The sequence below is a fragment of the Synchytrium microbalum genome, assembly GCF_006535985.1.
Source record: "Synchytrium microbalum strain JEL517 chromosome Unknown SmJEL517_scf0009, whole genome shotgun sequence".
In the NCBI taxonomy this organism is placed as follows: domain Eukaryota; kingdom Fungi; phylum Chytridiomycota; class Chytridiomycetes; order Synchytriales; family Synchytriaceae; genus Synchytrium; species Synchytrium microbalum.
The window spans coordinates 392,000-413,665 of NW_022158358.1; the positions used below are offsets into that span (position 1 = coordinate 392,000).

Below are 21,666 nucleotides of genomic sequence, written 5' to 3' on the forward strand. Positions count from 1 at the left end.
TTTCGTCACCTAGAACACGCACATGGAGATTCCATCAACACATTGGACTCCGACATCTTGGAAATCAAAAGACGTCCACCAAGACGTTCTATATCAAGCATCTGATGCTCCACGAGTAGAGAAGGTGCTTGATCAGATCTCCCATCTCCCACCTATCGTGGTTCGCGAAGAAATTGGTCGACTTCGAAACTTGTTGGCTGAAGTCAGTGATGGGAAACGCTTCTTGCTTCAAGGAGGTGACTGTGCTGAATTGTTTGCTTATTGTGACTCGAATATCATTGAGAGGAAGTTGCGGTATGTGTGTGTGGTGTGGTTTTTGGTAGCTAAAGTGCCTCTATTTGATACCTGCGTTGGCGTTTTTCGCTCAGTGTCTTGTTACAAATGTCTCTGATTCTGGTCTGGGGAGGTCGAACTCCTGTCGTCCGAATTGGTACGTTGAACTCCACGTTATTGCCATTGGTCAAGTATCCGAATACCAACACGAAGACAAACCCACAGGACGTATCGCAGGTCAATACGCAAAACCAAGATCGAAACCAACTGAAATCGTTAATGGAAAGGAACACATCGCATGGAGAGGTGATAACGTGAATGGAGTGGATCTAGACGAACGCAATCCAGATCCAGAAAGACTTTTACAAGCCTATTTCCACTCTGCCGCTACAACAAACTATATCCGAGCCTTATGCGTGAATGGATTTGCTGATTTAAATCATCAGCAGTCGTTTAATCTGGGGTTTGTCAAGAATGAGCATCTTAAGAAGGAGTATTCTAAAGTCGTGAGCACCCCAAGATAGAGATTTGTCTTTTTTGGGGCTCGGTCGGACAAATTGCTCATGTCCCTTCGTGTTTATAGGTGGATCACATGAACGATTCGTTGCACTTTATGAAAACGATTGGAACGGAATCTGCAGAATCTAAAACAGGTCAGATACAAGCATTTTGTTTAAAGTGCCCGTCTTAGGTAGTTCTGAATTGTGTTCTATTCATCCAGTGGACTTTTTTACGTCACATGAAGGCCTTATGCTGGATTATGAGTCAGTTCTCACTCGAGAATATAACCAACAACATTATAATGTTGGAGCGCGTAAGTTTTGTCGTTGTTTATTCTTGAATTTGTGATGCAGCCATGAAAACCTCCTTTTTGGGTGCATGTGCATTCCATTAGATTTTCTCTGGATTGGTGACAGAACACGACAACTGACTGGTGCGCATGTTGAGTATTTCAGAGGCATACACAATCCAATCGGTGTCAAAGTTGGACCATCTATGAAACCACATGAGCTTGTCGAACTGCTTGATATACTGGATTCGAATTTCGAGAAAGGTCCAGGCGCAGTATAGTAACGACAATGCTTCTGCAAGTTAGGTAACGAAATATTCCCCCACAGGCAAAATCACACTCATAACACGATATGGTGTTGATAAAATTAGTGATTACTTGCCATTGCATATTGAAGCTGTGAAGCAAACCAAACATCAGGTCGTCTGGTGCTGTGACCCGATGCATGGAAACACAGAGCAGTCTGGAAAGTTCAAGACTCGACACTTTCACAAAATACAAGGAGTGAGTAATCTGGTCTTTGTATTAAGCACGCTATAAAACGGTTAACCATGGCTTTTTTTCGTGATCAGGAACTATCAAAGGCCTTTGTAATCCACAAACAAAATGGATCTCATCTCGGTGGTGTACACTTAGAACTCACAGGAGATGAGGCTGTGACTGAGTGTGTTGGTGGATCTATGGATGTATTGGAGGCAGATCTAGCGACGAATTACGCAACATTTTGTGATCCAAGGTTGAATTATGAGCAGTCGCTTGATATCGCGTTTCTGATAAGTAAGACGTTAGAAGAACGACGTAAATAAATAGATTTGAGTATCTGAAACTCGAAGTATTGAAAGTTGCGAAGGATGTCATGAATGTGCGTAACATGGAGGAACGACGCAAATCAGTAGATCTCAGAATCTGAGGATTGGAACAGTGAAAGATGCAGAGGATTTTGAGTCTCATACTACATTTGAAGAATTTGAAAGTGGAAACATCTCGATCAAGAGTGGGTTCAGCATTGCTAAAAGTTTCAATTACGATATTTGGCGTTTTACAAAAACCAGTCACTTTGGAAGCGTCTATATGACACCCAAAATTCAACAAACAAGTCCTCTGTGTTCGCTTCCTCTCCCCCTGCGTTCCATTTCGTCGGTTTGTCAAGATCGTTGTGTGTTGAAAGTGAACGTGTATAACATCCTTGCACAAACACATTAGACAGCTTTTCGTCAACGAGGTTGTTTAAAGAGCAAAGATGGGAACTCCTCACAGGTATGCTGCCAATGCATCATCTCTGAATGCTCCTCGCCCTTGTTCGCTTATCAAATATGAATGGATGGATGCGATGTCTTGACCTTCAACTTTTTGACAACATGAACATTTCTCGAAATCTCAACCTGTAACATCCCAAGTACCAATACTAAATATCATTCTCCCTCCAGACTATACGCCAAAGCCCGCATAATGGGTCACAAGAGGGCAAAAAGGAACAGTACAGAACATACATCACTCCTCCAACTGGAAGGTGTGAATACTGCCCAAGATTCAGCCTTTTATCTAGGAAAGCGAGTCGTATTTGTATACCGCGCCAAAAAAATCATCAATGGATCCAAGATTCGATGTATTTGGGGCCGTGTTATGAGGCCGCATGGAAACTCGGGAATTGTCAAGGCCAAATTCAGAAGCAACTTGCCACCAAAGGCTTTTGGTGCTAGTGCTCGAGTGGTATGCCGTTGAATCTTGTGTATGTGCTTGAAAGAATTGAGTTTCTAATCAATATCGCTTCGCTTCCATAGATGTTGTATCCTTCAACTGTATAAAACAAATTGCCGTGCTTGCTCCCAATATAAACTTCAACTTCGACACTTACATAATTATGCTTTATTTGTGGCTATTTACATATCAGGATTGGCACCAGGACCTTGAACTTTACGTATCTTGTCAGACACCATTTCCTTGAAATCTGCAATAATCTTGGCCTCTCTCTTCGCCTTCTCCTCTTGGTTGAATGACATGAGAGCTCTCTTTTCTTCAGCACTAAATAGGAAATGGAACTGTGAGAAAAGAGGTGGAAACAAAAAACTTCGAGAAACAGAAGCATATTCACCTGATGACTTGATTCTCCTTCCTCACACGTACAGCATTCATACGACGATGCCTAGATCCACTCATGACAAATCCAGCCTTTTCATAGTTTTCAATTTCACCTGAATTGAGACCAATTTCACCACGACGTGGTATACGTTTTCCTGCTGCAATATATGCAGCCATAGCTGATCCTTCTCCGGGCATGAGTTGACCGCCATACGAAGGGTTGAGACTGCCATCATCCATGGATGGAAGTGGTGCTGGTCCAACCATAATATCGTCGTCTTGTTGTACTAAAGAATCCTTACAGGTTTTCTTTAGCTTCATGCGATTCAGAGCAAACCGTCCAAACTAGACTAACCTTTCTTCACCGCCCAATAATCCTTGACTGTCTCGTCAGCAGATCCAGATTCTGATTTGAATGGTACATCTTCTTGATCTGAATCATCATCGTCCGAGTCCTTGTCGTCTTCTTCAGATCGCCTCCTCTTCTTGTTTTGCTTCTTTTTCTTCTTGTCTTCTACATCTTCTTCCGATCCAGCAGAATCAGCTCTGCTACGCTTCTTCGAAGACTTTTTGTGTTTGTGTTTTTTGGATTTCTTCTTTTTGGACTTTCGTTCGTCATCTAAATTTTGGTAAATCGACAGTCAATATAAATGTTCACTTGGAATCCAATCGCAGCATATTCCTAGCGCTCTAGTTGAAACATACCAGACGCATCAGAATCATCTCGCTTTCGTGAAGCTTTTGATTTTCTCTTGACATCTGAATCATCACTATCTTGCTGCGGAGAAGGAGATCTTCTTTTTGGAGGTGGTGGCGATGCAGGCCATATACTGAATGTGTTGTCCATGCGTTGTTGTCGTCGTCTGTAACAAATTCAAAAAGTGTTTAATGTTGGTGTAAAACGCATGTAACTTATAACCGGCTTGAATCAAATAAAGAGCTCACTGTTCGAAATTCACTGCTGCTGAATGGCTTCCATTATATCTTGGACGAGATTCATTGTGTTGGTCTCTTGAATCGTCTCTCCTCGATGGTGAGCTTCGTCGTTGCTGCTGTTGAGAATGACGATCTTCTGAGTAGTAGTCTCTCCATGGACGTCGCTCTTCATCATGATCTCGAGGATCCTGCCGCCTCTCCTTGTCTTCGTCGTATCGATCACCCATATTGCTATAATTGAACAAATTCTTGGTGACGAGCAACGCATGCTGGGATGCTGGGACACCCTGCATTTTTTTTGCTTCCGATTCGCTTCCACTCTCCACGCTCCATGCAAGGTAAACGTCAAAGCAAGAGATTGTTTATGTACATTTACAAATCAAACAGACGTTACAGCTTCTAAAAATCTGCGTTGGTAACTTTCGTCTTATTCTTATTACGGCCCTTATTCCTATTGCCCTTGACTTGAACTTTAGCCCGTGAGGAACTAAAGACGTTACGGGCTGGGGCGGTAGTAGTATGAGAGCGAGCAGTCGTGTGCGGCTCTATACTCTCAGAAGGCGTGAGCTCTTCGTGGCCTTCTACCACCACTGACTCTGGATTCTCCTCCTGCGCATCACCTTCATCTTCAGAGTCCGTTACACTCTTCAGAGAAGGCTCGGCAGTTTCTCCTTCCCCTATCACAGCCTCTTCCTCGGATCCACTACCTTCTTCAACCTGACTTTCAGAATCCTCTTCACCGGATCCTTGTTGACTTTCAACATCCTGCAGTTCTTGAGCCTACGGTGACGAGTGTGTCTATACGGGAAGCATCACATTATTTGGCTCTTCGAATTCTTACCTGCTCTAGTAATTCTTGCTCCTTTCTAGTAAATCCACTAGCAGCAACTACAACATCAAGCTGCATTTCTTTGGTAGCAGCATCAACCGACAATTTAGGAAACAAGACAGATTCGTAGTGGAACCGTCTCTTGAAGAATGTCCTTATACATTCAACGTCGCGATTGAAATACCTGCAAATGATTACAAAGAATCAGATCAGTCAGGCAAAAAAAACTTAGAATTTCATGAGACGCTCACATTTCAGCATTTCGATGCGATGTAGACACCATTTGTGGGAAATCAATAATTATTGGGTCTCCATTCGAGGCAATCAAGAGATTGAACTCGTTAAAATCTCCGTGTATGAGACCGTAACGAGCCAATCGAACAATCAAATCCATTAGTGTCGAATACAGCTTGCCAGCATCTCCAATCTCCTTTACTTGATATCTAACGCGTGGAAGCGTCAGAGGACGTTATCATAAAAAGCTGAGGCTGCATTTTTTCGCTGTGTAACTTACAACGGTACAGCATCAATCAAACTCATAACAATACAATGTCGATTACAATCAATTGGTTGAGGGACTGGAAATCCATGCTCATGCAGCACCTGAATAGTTGAAAGAGGGATAAGTAAACAATTTCTGTATAGGATTCCACTCACTCTTACCTTCATAAAAGTGAACTCTTTGGCAGCAGCCAAACGAGCAAGATACAACCATGATGTAGTTTTGCGATTTTTGAGGTAGTCACGTTTCGACTTGACACTGCGAAACGATATTCGACCGAGCCTGAAAAAATTGAAAGGCAGCTTTAGAGAGACGCAAAGGCCAAAAAACCTCCCGTTTATGATTCTGATTACCTATGCAGCTTGAGGACTCTCTGATTCCCTTCCTCATCGGCGACAATGTAAATATCTAGACAGGTTGAATTGGTGAGCTCCTGACCGGCGAATCGAATAGATCTTGGTGATGGTACCTGATTCTTTTCCTACACCTATTTGGTTGCCGACAGAATACACAGTTCCTCGTTTAGACAAGGATTTTAGAGCCAAATAGTCATATCCTCCATAAGTCAATCGATATCCGTCATCTAGTTTAAACGAACTGTTAGTCTTCAGTTGCAGGCTCCTTTGGCTTGCTTGTACATTTTGTGTTTTGAACTTTGGCAATGAGGTTGTTCTTTGCCAGTTCCGAAATAGCTTTGTGGGCTCCACCAGTTCTGAGTCCAGCAATAGAGGCAATGAGTGAAGTAGGGACCACTTCATGATTCCTGCTTCCCATTTCAGTCTGTAAAAAGCAAAAAAAAAATGTTAAGCACTTTGCTACTAGTTCAATTCAACGAGCACTTACAGCAGTGAGAACTCTGAATTCTTCTTGCGACATGTATCGCAGTAGCCTGGCGTCGAGCTTCATCCTGATCCTTTCAGATTCTTTGTCGAGGTTTTGTGTTTGAAAGTTCGAAAGAAAACAACGTGATACATACCAACACAATAAGCGTGCGCTCCAATTCTATAGATTTGATTGCTCAAAAGTATTCATAGTGGACATTGAGACGTGAAAATCGCGGAAATCAGTTCTTGAATCTACTGTATGAACGCTCACGTTTTCCAAGTTTTGCAAAATCCCAATTTCTGCCATGATTTGTCTATTACGACAAGAGAGGACGTCTTGCTCGTAGCTTCCACAGTCGCGACCTATAATTTCGTTGGTCGAACATGTCTCATTCTTCCACAAGCATGCCTTCAAAGGTTTCGAAATTCAAGGAGAAAATGGAAGCTTTACTCAAGAAGCCTGATGCTCAAGCTTCCGGATCTGCAGTCGCCACCGCCATAAAGTCAAATACTACTGCTCCACCCCGTGTATCGCTTCCTGGAGGTGATTGGACATCAAACTTGCTTATTGGTCCACTTCTCGTTATCAAATACTCTCGTCAGAAAGCTATAGAACTTGTCGTCTTACTTTTGCATTCTGCTGTATATAGGTTCTCCTGCTGTCTCGTCTAATGGATCGTCTGGAAGAACTAATAATACAACGTCGAAACCGTCAAAGTCAACTCAAGGCGCTGATGCATCCAAACCCGCAACATCTCCTCCTTCTAATATACGCAAGAAAGCATTATCGTATCGTGAGCTCATGAAGATCGCTTCAGGAAAGATGGAGTATCCGGACGCTGATGAACCAACCACATCAAGTCCACCACAATCAACCCCTATTACAACAGCAACTAAAGGCAAACCAATACCAAAGACTTCGACAAGCAAAAGTATACCACAACTGTCTCAGAAGGTTCGACATGATCAAGTTAGCTCAAAGTCTAGCACTACGAGTAGTAACCATCGCATCGCAGCAACTCCAACTCCACCTATATCATCGTTGGGTAGACCAACACCACCATTACCATCCACAGCAACATATAGATCGGGTTCTGTCTCGAGTAATGCTAGCTCGACGCAAAACACCAAGACTCTTAAAAGGATCGAACATAATGATTCGAATGACAAGAAACGTGACGAAAGGTCTGCAAAACCGTCATCATACGATATTCCAGCTCATAAAAAAGTGAAAACTACGAGCGAAGAATCTTCAAGTAATAATAAGAGTAGTAGAGATTCACTGGACAGACCAAATGGTAGTGCCAAGTCAACCAAGGCATCTATACCTGCATCACGAGACGGTTCATCATTATCCATATTCCAGAGAATGGCAGATCCATCTGCTCCAGTTACCATGACGTCTGAAGCAGTCAACAAGTCCTCGTCATTGTCATCTCGAGCATCTGAAGGAGTCAAGTATTCAGATGCTCGAGTGTCTGAAAAAGTCAACAAAGTTCGAGCCTCAGAGGCTGCTAGATTATCGGCAAAAGTGCCCTTGCCTCGTAGCACTATTAAAGGATCTACAATACATCCACCTAGACCCGCAACAACACCACGGCGACCACCTGTGAATACAGATGATCCAGAATATATACAAAACAATGTGTCTTCTGTAATTCAATCCTTGTTTCGAGGTGGAAAGAGGTAACGCTTGTGTTGGATGTCTCCTAGAAATGCCAAAAGCTTGATCTTGACATAACTCTGTATTCATGAACAGGCCATATCTCTATGACGACGAGGACGACGATGATGATATGGAAGCTAGTGCTAGTGATATGCGACGAGAAGAAGCAAGAAGGTATGCCTCTGATCGGAACTTTGTTGAGCGTTAGTACGCATCACGTAACCATGTTTTTGTTGGACATAGTGCAAGAATCGCTCGAATGGAAGATGAACGAGAAGCGAGAATAGAGGCTGAAATGGAACGTAACGCAAAGAAGAAGAAGAGGAAAATTGAGGATTGAACAAGGAGGCTCCATTTGTACACAAAACAACATACAAACAATAATTATTGTAATGCATTGATCAAAACCGCATATACACACGTGAAATTTCGCCCGCAAATGTCAGATTACAAGGTAATACCACGTTAGTTCGATGTCATCAAGTTGACGACGCATTTTTCTTGCAGAAAATGACGGCGAGTCCATAACAAGACACACCGATTGACGTTATTTGCATGGATACTAATTGCATTTTCATTTTTAGAGTGCTCTATATCAAGAAAAAGCTTGTGGAATTGTACGAATCACAGACATTTGAAGTGTTTCGCAAAGCTTCGTGTTTTCATGGTTGGGCCAAGGAATTGCGCCGCTCCAATAACTTTCGGAGTGCTTGCTCTAGACTTTTCAAGTGCTTCTTTGCCACGGAACATGTCGCTAGAAGGTGTAATTGCTCATGAAAAACACCAAACCCAGCGTTTCAACGCTTGGCACAGTTTCCGTCTAGATACGCGCTAGGCTCGCCACGTCTATGAATTGTGCATTCCTCGCACTATTTGTTTGGCTGAAAGTTTGAGTATCGTTTCAGAGGTTAAGTTTTAAACCCCCACAAAACGCCTCTGGCTCTCTAATCAGCCTTGAAGTCGGCTCATAATGGCGTTAAGATGCTGTTGATCCTATTGCAGTCTGATCACAATTAGTCTGTGGGAACATTCGATAACACAGAACTCTTTTGCTGCAGAACGTACAGAATAAACTTGATGAAATCATCATTCTATTCTCCGTCCTAAGCAATTCCTTTTGAAACGTAACGACATGGTTGTGGAGTGAGTTATGACACTCTCATGAATGTGTGTCGTGTTTGAATTTGGTGCCTTGGGCCTAGAATATCAAAAATTAGAGACTACACGTCAATGAGATCATTCATCATTGCTCATGCGTTCTCGAAAGCCTCCCTGTCTCTCTCAGTTCTGGTCTGCACTCTCTTACGAGTCCTCTCAAACAGTCACGCTCTCAACGTCGAGGTTTTGTCTGACACATTCACATCGAGACAAAACTGTGCAAGGAAGGCCTGAGAATCCGCTAAGCTTAATATTGGCATACATAAATTGACTACTCCTCTAACCTTCTTCATAAACTGAACGCTACATTCTATGTAAGTGCTGTATGTTGTGATTGTGGTTACACCAAGGCTTCAAATATGGATTAATCTGAAGGCAGAACAAAAGTTATGGGCTTCACTCTAGCCCTTCCAATCTGGTCGAAAGTTGTACTTAAACGTGTTTTATATTAGTTCTTGCCACCCTTCTACCAGGAATTCAATCGTCTAAAATACCGAAATATGAAAAAGATGGTGTATGGGCTAATGTGATTGCTGAGAATGTCTATGATTTGGAAGGCATTGTTGTCACAGATACTCCAACCGTGTAACGTTCATGTTAACTTTCAAGCGGTAAGTCCTGTTTATCATCTTGGATCTGTGCACATGAACTAATATTGGCTGAATATAGGGTGCATCATCCAGCTACAATATGCCACGTGTTCTCAAAAACAACTTTAACGTCATGTGTTATATTGCTTCTGGTGGTATGAGTCCTTGCAACCTTAGCAACGTGGAATCCGCCTTAACAATCTCATTCCGTAGAGGGACATTTCGGTGGTGATCCAAAGGACTCTGAAGGAACTTTTGCTAACGAAGCCGATCTAGTCCAATTCTCTCGAGAAGATAAAGAGCTGCCGAGAATGAGAGCTCTGTTGTCGTATATAATATAGACTCAGCTTCCGAACCTCTATCGTTTTTTCTACTTGGTGGACAACCATGGGACGAAACTGTCGTCAGATATGGACCATTCGTGATGAAGACAAGAGAGCAAATTCAGCAAGCATTTCTCTATTACAATGACGGCAAAATGGGATTGATGAAGGCAACGGTAGTCTCTTGAGCCGTGTTTTGTATGGCTAAGGTAGTCTCGTGAGCTGTGTTGTGTATGCTATCCGAAGTTTGAATCAAGCATGTCTAAATTTGTGATGAGGTGTGAAAAACTAAACTTTGAATTCCACCTGTCGTTCAAAAGACAGGACAAGGGCTAAAAGTAGTCACCGACAAACGAGTCACTTGTGTTACATAATAGGCACGTTATCTAGTAGTAACATTTGCATCAGTCACTTGTGTCACATAATGGGCACGTTATCTACCATCAATTCTAGACTGCTGAGACAACAAACGAACAAGAAGACTGTTTAGAAGGCTTTCCACATCTTTACCTTCTTCTTTGGCATACTTAATCTAATTGGCTTACAGATGTACACACACAGAGTAATCCTCGCCTTGGGTTGGATCCTAGCCTCCATGTCTCTAGTCATGGCCAACAGCTGCCAATGTATTAACCAAGGCGGTGTCTGCTATAACAACTATGCCAATTGCATGTCTGGTTTTGTTGCCAGGTGCGGTGCCGCTCCAGCTTGCGGCTGCCAATGTGCCATCGCCACAACCACCTTCAATCCGGGGCCCATCCAAACCAATTGGAACGTTTTGCCGGCAGTACCTCAGAGTGGTGATTGTTCAATGTAGTGATGCAAGGAAAGGTGAGGATATTGCACAAACTCTGGACATCTCGATGACCTTGGTTCTTGGTTCTAACAATCTCTCCAAAACAGAAAAGAATTGCTTTAAAATTGACTTCCAGACTGTTTTGTGGTTTTGCCATTGGTTTGATAGTAGTAGGCCCTTTAGTAGGATTCAATTTCGTAGTTTTAGTTTTCTATAAAGTGAATTTAATTCTTAGTTAGCCCTCGGTGTGCGGTTTTGAAAGCCCCAACGTATATGACCATGTCAGATTAGGCTATTTGCATATGATCTGATTATGTGAATGTGGTTCTTTCGGGTCTGGATTGAGTTCAAGTGGTAAGGCGTTAGTCCGCCAAGTGGTAAGGCTATCAAGTTCTGAATCGTAGCTCTCTATTCCATCTATTGTGTAATATGGACCAAGTGATGATGATGACCTGACACTCAACCTTCTTCCTTTTTTTGGTTTGCAGTAATCGAGATTGAATCATCAATAATGTTTGCGGTAAAATCATCCACTCCTTCAGCAGCAAACAATTTGATCAGTTCAAGCTGTGGCTATTTTCGCGTCTCTAGACTCTGCTGTTGCAAAGCCATCCAAATCATCGTTTCCTGAAGAAATGACGTCCCTTGACTATTTTCGAATCAGAAAGAGACGTCAATAAGAGCATCTCGTATATCGAGTTGGCTTGCCGAGGGTTACTTGTAAGGCTGGTCGTAAATGAGATTGCGTTATGCTCGTGAGGTGAAGAAGGATGGAGGGATCAAACTCAATATAAAATCATTCCAGAATTTAAAAATCAAGTTTTGGCTTGTGCTGGCAGTGAAAAAAAACACCCATTCTCGGCAGCAAAAGGTACATGTACTTTAGATTCATCATCTATTCTTTTCATACAACATGCTCTTGCTCTATCTTCCCTCAGGACCATCAAGAGGTTTAGGCAATCATTGACTCTTCACGGCTCATTCACCACGTACTGAATGAGTTGACCTCCTTTATATATGCGTTTCTTTCTTGTCAAACGTGAAAAGAGGCAGAAACACGACGAGACCATTTGGTTCAAATTTTGTGACTCTAATGAATCAAGTGATGATGATGAATGAGTTGACGGCTTTTCTGCTTTCTTGTCAAACGTGATAGAGGCCGAAAACAGAAAGGTGGGTTGAGTGTGATGAATGTGATTGATTGTAGGTGAATGTGATGAATATCGTGAGTGTAGTGAATGAATTGACCTCTTTTTCTGCATTTATCTATTTTCAAACGTAAGAAGAGGACAAAAACCACAAAGCGTCCATTTGCGTTTGGGGTTGATAGATCGAGTGATTAAGGTCCTCCGTTTTTGCGTTTCTTCAGTGTCAAACGTGAAACAAGGCCGACACCCTCTAAGCGACCATTGACTTTGAGGTATTTTGTTGAGCATCATCCACGATACTCACCAGATAACGACACGTCTTGTTTTCCGCTCTGCGTTTACTCATGTCAATCACGAGCTTTCGGGCTTGCGACTGACAGCATCACCAAAAATGCTGGCAACATTAAAAACATATGAAGTAATCATTGACTGCTGGTGGAAAATTTACGTAGTGAATGGGTTGATCTCTGTTCTGCGTTTCTTTATTGTCAAACGTGAAAAGAGGCCGAAAACAGAAAGTGACCATTTGAGATTTAAGGCTGAAGATTACGAGAGCTATGCCTAAAGAGACGGAGGTGTTGTGCAAGATGATCAACATTTGTTACACGGCTCCTCTCCACATCAAACTAGACACGCCGCAACTGAGAAACTCCAGTTGCCAAATGACCCAAATGTTGAAATGTACGTTCAAGATTCCGACTATCAAGCAAGACAAGAGAGACGTACCTGCCTTGTTCTGAGCAATCCAAGGACGCTTACATGGTTCTGGCTAGTCCTTTACTATACAATTGTACGAGATAATCAAGTCAGAAAATGTTTTAATTCCATTGCCGCAAGTGGTTGACTGCGGAGAATCCAATAGGATTCAACCAGATTTGGAATATGCTCGACATTAGCCTTAGAATGAAGGTATATGGGTCCCAGCTCACCTACTGCTTGTAAATGTCTGCTTCTAAGTTGTCAAGTTGTCAAAGGACTTTTGTGGAGTGCAAGTTGAAGAGTTCGCTCACGTTTGTAGCAAGGCCGTCAAACAAGAAATACGAGCAAAGACGCCAGTGGACATATCGAAAACTCCCAGATCTAACCTTCTATGATGTTCCCAGTCCCCAGTAACAAACGTTGAGCGAAGAAAGCAGTTTGTTTGTTATTATCAGACACCTTTGAGGGTATTCATGAGCAAGACACGCCTCTAGCAAACAAAGCCGATATCCATACTCGTGAAATAGTACTACTGCGATGTATGTTTAACTTGGCTGCTGTAGTTACCTTTCTTAATTTTGCTGAATCAGTGAATAGCACTAGAACCCGGATATTCTCATACAGGGACAAGATGGCAGACGTACGCATCGATGCTTTACCATATTACGACAAGTAAGATCTTGTCACTTGCCCGTTATAGGTCGTAATCTGCACATAACTGATGACATTTTGTTCAAATTAGGGAATATGCTTCAGAAGGTATAAACAGGCCAGCTACGAATGAGTGCTGTATTTGCAACGTCGATTATCAGCATCCGTTCTCAATTATACCCTACTACTAGATACAAAAGCCCTCGTCGCTCGACTCATTGCTCAAGAAGCATCAAAACAAGCACGACCACCACTACCAGCCAAATCATCTATATTAACAACCACCACACTCTTCCCACAATCTGAATTGACTCGTATATCACGTAACGAGCTTCCAGAAGGCGGCATCGACAAGTCTCGGTTTCGACTCGAGCCTCCTTTTTCTGCTGACGACGAAGAGGTGACTTCTGCACAATGGAAGACGGCCGTTGATAATGCTCATTCGCAACTAGAGCATCAACGAGACCGTATATTGAATCTGGAATTGGTGAATCGGTTTGGTCAGAATGGATGGAAGTACCATAATTTTGAGGTACGTTCGCTGATTTTTTTAGCTTGTTTGGCCTTGACAGATTGATTCGAGTCAGCTGCGATGCAAGTTTCTAAACCTTGTTTCTGCGACTAGATGGAGAGTGCTATAGCTGGCGTAGAGGCAGAAATCCAACAATTAAAAGAATCAACCACGGAACTGAATAGACAACGTAAAGTAGATCAAGTAAGCCAGAAATCCCTATCCAGAACCTGTGTTAATCTCCCTTTTGCTCACTCACTCTCGTCATCTTCCTCTCAAATAGACCAAGACGGGACATCAATTACAAGCATGGGAAGCACGATACTCGGAGATGATTGCTCGAGTTCTCCAACTTGAACAAGCTACAAAATCACTCGAAGCTGAATTGGCAGAGAAAGTAGAACACGCAGCTTCATAGAGACCGCACCAGTATATATCATCTGTACAAAAATACACTGCCATCGCATAGTGAGTCTCAAGGGTTTGAGTCCAGGTTTCTGCTTTGTTCAACAGGCATGTAATACGCTAGATACTCGGTTAATAGCTATTCTGCAAATGGGAAGAAGTTTATTTATAGAAAGGGTGCGTTTATAGAGAACACGTTTAATCGAAGAGACCTATAGAAAATACGATACGCGTTACAATGTAATCGAACGACTTTCAACAAAGCAAACAACGTACCACCGAATCCACCATCTTCGTCTTCCTCTTCTTCTTTCGGTTCTTCCTTCTTTGGAGCTTCCTTTTTGGCTTCTTCCTTCTTGGCAGGAGCAGCAGCCGCTGGGGCAGCAGCGACAGCGACGGCAGCTGAAGCAAACTAGAGTGTGATTGATGATTGTTATGAATGTGTTGCTGTATCGACAAAAAAACGGTGGCAGATGGATTACCTTCTCGGCAGCTTTGATCTTGTAGTCTGACACGAGAGATACACCGACCACGTTCTTGTAACCGTGGACAAGCATATGTGGGATTGAAGCCTTTGTTGGGATGTTGAGAGCGAATGACAAGGCAGCGACTTTTCTGGCACCCTGTTTGAAGAATGATACAGCATTCTTTTCGATAACTGGTAGAGAAGCCTTGTTGATCAAGCCCAAAGCCATAGAGATGGAAGCCAAAATCTTTGCACCAGTGCTCATGTTTTCGATGAATTGTGCTGGGTCAATATCCAATACAGACGGTGGGAAGACGGTACCCATATCATATACAGATGTAATACTCATTCCGTAAGTGAAAGGAGAGATGTTGAGCATATTGAGCAATGTAGCTTCTGAGGCTCCGACCTTGTTACCGGCCTTGATGATTGGTACATCGTTTACGATTTCAATAGTACCACGAGCAATCTTTGTAGGGATACCTAGAGCTTGGAAGAAGGATGTTTTACCGGGTTCCATTCCTGTATTACCAGCTGGGATGACGACCTCTACTGGAGCTACGGCACCTGCTTTGGCAGGAGCACGCACTCTGTTGGATAGGATTTTGTCTCGAGTAGATTTCAATTCACCCTTTGTGAATACGAATCCTACGTTTCCTTTTACGACTTCCATCAACTTGTTGAATGTTGGGTTGTCGTCGGCTCCTAGCCTGAGAGCTCTTCGTACCATGGTGTTTTTACCCATCAGGACGACACCTTCTCCTCGCAAATTTATACGAATCTATATTCCATAGAATTTAGTTAGAGAATTTGAGAATAAACGGTGTAGTTTATAGAGATTCTGGATGTCTTGGATGGTGCAATGTGTTTTGTCTGATCATAAACTCGTTCCAGACCAACGCATCGCCACTCTTGCAGAATTTTCAACACTGCCATAGATTTTGATTCGTGGATAGACCTGTATGCTGATTTACCTGATGCATTTGGTTTGATCCGACATTGTCAACATTTACGATGAATATAGTTGGGTAGTCTTCAAGCAATTGCTTTAATTTGTCAAAGTAAGCACCCTTCTTAGCACGAGCTTCGGCCATCTTGACAACTAGTGAGAAAGATTACGTTACTAAATGAGCTTGATGCTGATGATGTGTTCAATCGTCAAATGTTGCAGCTTTTTATGGTTTCTCTCGTCTGATGCGTAGTCTTTCAGAGTAAATTTATATGTGGACATCGAATAAGATGTTATTTCAACAAATATGTCTCTCGTCTGCGTGTCCCATGTGTCATGATGCATGTGGAAGCAACGACATTCAATAACTCGACCCAGTTTCAACAGTTTTCGATTCAGAGACTTGGGCCCAACCAGGATTCATAGCGTACTGTCGATGTTCTTATCATATTTCCTCTCTCTCGTCTTACCTGTCTTTCAAGTTTAAGATGGATGGATGCGATGCCTCGACTTGTCCAACACTTTACCAAGCAACACATACAACATCATATAAACACGAAAAGGAGGGCGTGGAAAGGTTTCAATCACGCGTATAACATTCTTATTAATACAGTTATATATTGATTCAAGAGCGACCGCCTATTCGACATCTTGGAATTTATCAACTCACTAACTTCCTGCTTTGATTCGGTGATGAAGACAGGGATCACGACGAATGTTTACGATTAAAAACCAACTCAATCAATTCCGTTCAGCTTTACTTATTCGCCCTTCCTTGCTTTCATTATTCCCAAGTGTCGCCAATTCATGCTTTTCTAAAATCAAACAGAGACTTCCCATCCATCAATACATCCATTTATTTGTGAGAAGGTAAGCGCAAAGAGAGGACGATTTGTCGATCATCAAGTAGTTGCTGCCCAAAATATTGCTTCCAAACCCACTCTCGTTGTGGTTGTTCTTCTTTTGGTCTAAAGTGTGAAACTGTTGGTTGTGAAAGCTAGCTGCAAATACGAGAGACTTCTAAGTCAGAGGGAGGAATTGAAGCCTCATCTGCGTCAGCTTTACATGAAATCTCTCTTCTGTGATTCGCAGAGCTCAAGAATGGAAGAAATCTGAAGTCAAATCACCAACATTTGATTCACCATCAAATCTAACAACTTTCTACTTCTTTCAACATAAATAGACAGGAAATCAAATATGAAGACTTCTCCAAATGGTAACAGTCCACCATCAAAATTGATGCAGCAAGAAATGCTGTCTTCTCCTATCAATAATGAATCTAACTCTCCTCTGCGTCTGTAGTCTCATCATCACGACGCAAGTCAAGGAAGGCACACTTCAGTGCTACTTCCAATGAACGAAGAAAGATCATGTCAGCTGCCTTGTCAAAGGAGTTGAGGGAAAAGTACCATGTACGTTTATCTGAAATCACAGGGCAAGAAACCCCAGTTAGAGGGATACTGCATGTCTTTACATCTGTTCCCGAGTGTCGTGAAATTATGATTATGAAAGGCTCCTGCTGTTTTCTCACAGCTTGGCTACAAGCATTGCAGAGCACATCTGGTTTTGCTCACCCCATCAATTAATTTAGGTTCGCTCATTACCTATTCGCAAAGACGATGAAGTTACCATCGTCAGAGGAACAGCCAAAGGTCGTGAAGGCAAAGTCATTCAAGTGTACCGCTTAAAATACTGCATCCACGTTGAAAAGATTACAAGGGACAAGGTCAATGGTGAGCTCTTCACAATCCAGCTGTGCTCATTGTTTTTGTAATCGTGCTGTCGCTCAACACTCTTACTTCTATAAAAGGTGCCCCTGTTCAAATTCCAATCCACCCATCCAATGTAGTCATCACCAAACCAAAGTTGGATAACGATAGACGAGCACTCCTAGCTCGCAAAGACAGAGTCGCTGCTGCTGCCAAGAGTACTGTCGCCATGAAGGAATAAGTAGGAAATGTGTTTCTTGTATAGTTTCCTCCTAAAAATACACATAGCATGCCTACAAACAAAAAGAGCCACTTTTTGCAGTACTCATGCTCATGGTTGACGACGTCAAGATTTGATTGGTGATGTCAGATGAGTAGTCGGGAAGGGCTGTGTTTGGGATGAACGGTGTAAAATCTGGGAGGTCTCTTTGGAGGACGGTCTCTTTGGAGGACGTCTCGTAGGAGGCGATGGGCAACATGCAACAAGTTGTCGACCTGAAAGGTAGTAGAAGGACTTATAGTTGCAATGGTACCTTTGTTGGTGTGGTAAACAATTGTTGTTGACGGTTGTCGTTGAGCAGGGTGTAGAGCCTTGTTTAAAGGTCAAGATACTGGCAGAAATTGTGAGGAAGAGCACGTTAGAGCGAGAGGGCGGTCGAAGTTCACCTCTATGTGGAGAATCCGAAAAGAATTCGGGCATCACATTTCTAGTTTGATCAACCGACGCCATTCGGACGATGAGCGAGTCTAACTACTTTCAACGTTCCATCTGAACATAGGATATCAAACATGAAGAAATCTCCAGGGGATCTCAGTCAAGATTTAGAATTGCTATAAAAAATTAGCCTTCCACCCATGCATCTAACACTCTGCCGCAATCTTTAGTATCATTACCGCAATCCAAAGAAGGCACACTTCAACTCTATTTCCAATGAATAGAAAAACAATCATGTCAGCTGCCAGCCAAAGAAATGGACGGAAAAGCAACATGTACGTTTCGCTGAATATCACAGAGCATGAACAAGCAATGTGGTATCATCAAAATCGTATTGTTGGTGGCCAATTGGCCATCCTAACAGATCTGAAACTATCCTGCCATCATGAATCTGAGGATAGATCTGATCCTTTTCTCACTCTGACACTCCTCTACTAGTTGAAGGAGCTTCTCCATATCAACAAAACTTTAGGTAAGATTAATGTCTACCTATCTCCAAGGAGATGGTGTCAACGATAACATCAGAACTGTATGGTCATGTCGTTTGTGAACAGTCAAAATTTGACACACAAGAGAGTGGTTCAACTTTTTACCATGTATCTTTGTCTGAAATCAGAGGGCCAGAAACCACTGTTAGAGGGATACTGCATGTGGTCATATCTGTTCTCGAGTATCGTAGAATTATGATTATGAAAACCTCCTGTTGTTTTCTCACAGCTTGGCTACAAGCATTGCAGAGAACATCTGGTTTTGCTCACCCCATCAATTAATTTAGGTTCGCTCATTACCTATTCGCAAAGACGACGAAGTTACCATCGTCAGAGGAACAGCCAAAGGTCGTGAAGGCACAGTCATTCAAGTGTACCGCTTAAAATACTTCCTACGCATTGAAAAGAATACAAAGGACAAGGTCAATGGTGAGGTCTTCACAATTCGGCAGTGTCACGTGGGTTTTTTTGTAATCGTGCTCTCGCTTAACACTGTTACTTCTTTAAAAGGTGCCCCCTATTTAAATTCCAATCCACCCATCCAAAGTAGTCATCACCAACGCAAAAATGGATGTTGATAGACCACCACTTCCTTCCTTGAGAGGTGTTGCTGCTGTTAACGGATTGTCTCCGTGAAAACGTATATCAAGTGCAATTTATATGTGTGGGTTTCCTTTTGAATACACATAGTATGCTCACGCAAGACGGTATCGGAGCGATTACTTCTCTAATCGTTGCCTGATATTGTTACATCACTTTGAACAAGAGAAAAACAGTGAGACAAGGCAGGACAGGAAAATATCTTAGACAACGACTTGTGTTCCTCAGCTTATGTTTGATTTATTAAGGATGCACAAAAACTGTTCTATACATGTGACTGAATTTGCTGATATGCCTCACTCCACCGTTCTGAAACCACACACCTTATTGCGTTGCATTAGGAACAAGACTTACAACATTAGCCAATGTAGCAGTCTTGTTCTTTTTCTTCTTATTCTTTTTGTGTTTATTGGCTGCTCCCGCTCCTCCGTCCTTCCTGACGATATTACTCACGACAGGGCTCATTGAGGTTGTCTTTTTCAAGACTCCTTTAACTACTGGACTATTCGATGCAGGACCAGTTGCAGTACTGACAGGTGATGCAATGGCTGATACAGGTTTGGCTTTTAAAAACATTCTTACTTGTTGAGATTTGTTCCATGTTACATGTTTTTTCGTGTTTGGTGACATTGAATCAGTTGTGGCACTTAATGGATCTAGTTGTGGTTGATTATTAGGAGCATCTGATGTTGGATTAGATGTTTGATTATCAGGTATTGGGGCAATAGCTGGCAATTGAGTATTGATAGTGGCAGGTTTTTTCTTGTCGTTGATGCTTTTCTTCTCTTCAACGACAGCTGGGATATCTACAGGTGCCACGGTCTCGGATGGAGCTGGAGATAGTGGCAAAGCTTTCGCTTCCTCTAAAACTACTGCTTCCCTCTTCTTTGCTTTCTTGTTGGATGCATCTGTGTGTTCAACAAAAAAGAATGAGTTACTGAGTGAGAAAATGGGGTACAGGGCATTTCATACCATCTGCATCGTCCCTAGCACGCTTCTTTTTGGACTTCTTCACACCATTCACAGGATTCACGCCATTTGGTAGAGCATCGGCCTTGGCACCATTTGATGCTGGTTCATTGACGACTGGTGTTGGTGTTGTCGAAGTACCATTTACAGCTGGTACATCAACATCCATATCATGTCCATTAACTTGTGGCTCTAGAACCTTCTCAGTATGACCATTACCATTCATATTGATATCTTGATGACCATTCACTCCTGCCACATCATCAAGCAAGTCTTCCACGCCCAATTCCTCCTTCATTTGAGATACGAGTTCATACATGACTGTTCGATTATCTGATCTAGCATCTGGATGAGCAGCTACTTGGAAGATTACTCGTACTAGTTCTAGTGGTTTGAAGGGCGAGCAATTGGTATGAATGGAGGACTGGCATTTTGCGTCAATGCACCAGTCGTCCTGAGTTCTTTTAGCCAATATTGGGTCGATGATACCATCACGTATATATTTACAGATGACCGGGTTTCGAGTTTTGCTCATGAGGGTGATGAATGGATGAATTAGTTTGTAAAACGTGGCAGCGTCGATTCCTTCGCACTGTGAAATAACATGAGTGGTATTGGTGTGAGATACGGGGCAAACTATTGACTAAAACCCCTTGAATAATGTGACAAATGTTCACCTTTGGGCCACCTAGAGCCTTCTCAAGCTCTTCCAAAAACACTTCACAAGTATGGTATCGGAGAGAGTCTTGAACTTTCATGTTGGTTGGACTGTGGGAGAGAAGGCAGTCAGCGATCGTTGGCTATAATTACGGATCAGGGACATCATGTCTTACTGTAATGGACCATCCGCCAAGACACTCAACAATTTATCGACAGAATCATCGTCCCAGTCGTGTTGTGAGAGCCACTTGAATGCAGTCATATGGAATTGACGTAATAGATAGTAGAACTTGTCCAATCTATGAAGACGGATTCAGCTTATTGGCCTGCTCTCTGATCCCCGTTTTTTTGGTTCTTGTCTATTACCTGAGTAGATCAATTTTGGACCAGCTGTTTAGCATAGTGAGCCAGAAGGTTTCATAGTATCTCCAAGCCATTTCCGGCTCCATATCCAGCATGAGGGAAGCAAGTTGTTCGGCCAAGTGTCGTTGAACTGGAGCCTTGTCGGAGAGCCAAAAACCTAGTTTACAGATGCGAAAAAAAAGACGAGTTAGATTTGGAGAGAAAAGCACACGATCCATAAGAAGGTAGCGGTCATCAGGCACGTTTGATGTATGCACGTTATAAGGGATGGCTTACAGTAAAAGAGAGCTCTCCATAACTTGAGCAATTCCATGTTTCCAACAGTTTTTCGAGACTTTAGAAAAGTCTTTAGTGCAGTTACAGCAGCCTCCCGAACCTTCTTGTCGACATGGGCCAGCTTGGTTCCGAGTCCAAAGTTGGAAACTTCCTGCTGAACCATGGCTTTCTTGCGCTAGATGTCGTGTTTGGATGTATCGACGCCAAAAAAAAAGACGAAGGATCAGATCACACAAAACGCTGCCAAGTAAGAGTAAATAAAGATATCATATTTTGAACGTGATATCTACA

The 21,666-nt window shown here is 42.5% G+C and overlaps 8 protein-coding genes across 8 annotated transcripts; 4 read left to right on the plus strand and 4 right to left on the minus strand.

Moving 5' to 3' along the window:
* Nucleotides 1–22: 22 nt before the first annotated feature.
* On the plus strand, nt 23–1,869 carry SmJEL517_g02323 (3-deoxy-7-phosphoheptulonate synthase; the record flags this gene model as incomplete). The annotated part of the gene is made up of 8 exons (XM_031168251.1): nt 23–294; nt 369–430; nt 499–779; nt 857–926; nt 995–1,087; nt 1,169–1,327; nt 1,392–1,567; nt 1,636–1,869. 8 exons carry the CDS (start codon nt 23–25, stop codon nt 1,867–1,869), a joined length of 1,347 nt encoding a protein of 448 aa, XP_031025748.1.
* Nucleotides 1,870–2,303: 434 nt separating this feature from the next.
* SmJEL517_g02324 (uncharacterized protein) lies at nt 2,304–2,868 on the plus strand (the record flags this gene model as incomplete). The annotated part of the gene is made up of 3 exons (XM_031168252.1): nt 2,304–2,320; nt 2,491–2,773; nt 2,845–2,868. 3 exons carry the CDS (start codon nt 2,304–2,306, stop codon nt 2,866–2,868), a joined length of 324 nt encoding a protein of 107 aa, XP_031025749.1.
* Nucleotides 2,869–2,943: 75 nt separating this feature from the next.
* On the minus strand, nt 2,944–4,371 carry SmJEL517_g02325 (uncharacterized protein; the record flags this gene model as incomplete). The annotated part of the gene is made up of 5 exons (XM_031168253.1): nt 2,944–3,085; nt 3,156–3,429; nt 3,498–3,761; nt 3,848–4,005; nt 4,088–4,371. The coding sequence occupies 5 exons, from the start codon at nt 4,369–4,371 to the stop codon at nt 2,944–2,946; spliced, it is 1,122 nt and encodes a 373-aa protein (XP_031025750.1).
* A 106-nt stretch (nt 4,372–4,477) lies between these two features.
* Nucleotides 4,478–6,315, minus strand: SmJEL517_g02326 (uncharacterized protein; the record flags this gene model as incomplete). Its single annotated transcript, XM_031168254.1, has 9 exons — nt 4,478–4,858; nt 4,920–5,091; nt 5,159–5,350; nt 5,422–5,510; nt 5,571–5,691; nt 5,763–5,817; nt 5,879–5,992; nt 6,048–6,189; nt 6,253–6,315. 9 exons carry the CDS (start codon nt 6,313–6,315, stop codon nt 4,478–4,480), a joined length of 1,329 nt encoding a protein of 442 aa, XP_031025751.1.
* An 8,063-nt stretch (nt 6,316–14,378) lies between these two features.
* On the minus strand, nt 14,379–15,740 carry SmJEL517_g02327 (uncharacterized protein; the record flags this gene model as incomplete). Its single annotated transcript, XM_031168255.1, has 4 exons — nt 14,379–14,392; nt 14,457–14,592; nt 14,663–15,427; nt 15,621–15,740. The coding sequence occupies 4 exons, from the start codon at nt 15,738–15,740 to the stop codon at nt 14,379–14,381; spliced, it is 1,035 nt and encodes a 344-aa protein (XP_031025752.1).
* Nucleotides 15,741–16,792: 1,052 nt separating this feature from the next.
* On the plus strand, nt 16,793–17,545 carry SmJEL517_g02328 (uncharacterized protein; the record flags this gene model as incomplete). The annotated part of the gene is made up of 4 exons (XM_031168256.1): nt 16,793–16,811; nt 16,898–17,007; nt 17,187–17,328; nt 17,406–17,545. The coding sequence occupies 4 exons, from the start codon at nt 16,793–16,795 to the stop codon at nt 17,543–17,545; spliced, it is 411 nt and encodes a 136-aa protein (XP_031025743.1).
* Nucleotides 17,546–18,500: 955 nt separating this feature from the next.
* On the plus strand, nt 18,501–19,143 carry SmJEL517_g02329 (uncharacterized protein; the record flags this gene model as incomplete). The annotated part of the gene is made up of 3 exons (XM_031168257.1): nt 18,501–18,548; nt 18,795–18,936; nt 19,055–19,143. 3 exons carry the CDS (start codon nt 18,501–18,503, stop codon nt 19,141–19,143), a joined length of 279 nt encoding a protein of 92 aa, XP_031025744.1.
* A 288-nt stretch (nt 19,144–19,431) lies between these two features.
* Nucleotides 19,432–21,538, minus strand: SmJEL517_g02330 (uncharacterized protein; the record flags this gene model as incomplete). The annotated part of the gene is made up of 6 exons (XM_031168258.1): nt 19,432–20,015; nt 20,080–20,668; nt 20,754–20,844; nt 20,910–21,035; nt 21,103–21,256; nt 21,376–21,538. The coding sequence occupies 6 exons, from the start codon at nt 21,536–21,538 to the stop codon at nt 19,432–19,434; spliced, it is 1,707 nt and encodes a 568-aa protein (XP_031025830.1).
* Nucleotides 21,539–21,666: the final 128 nt, after the last annotated feature.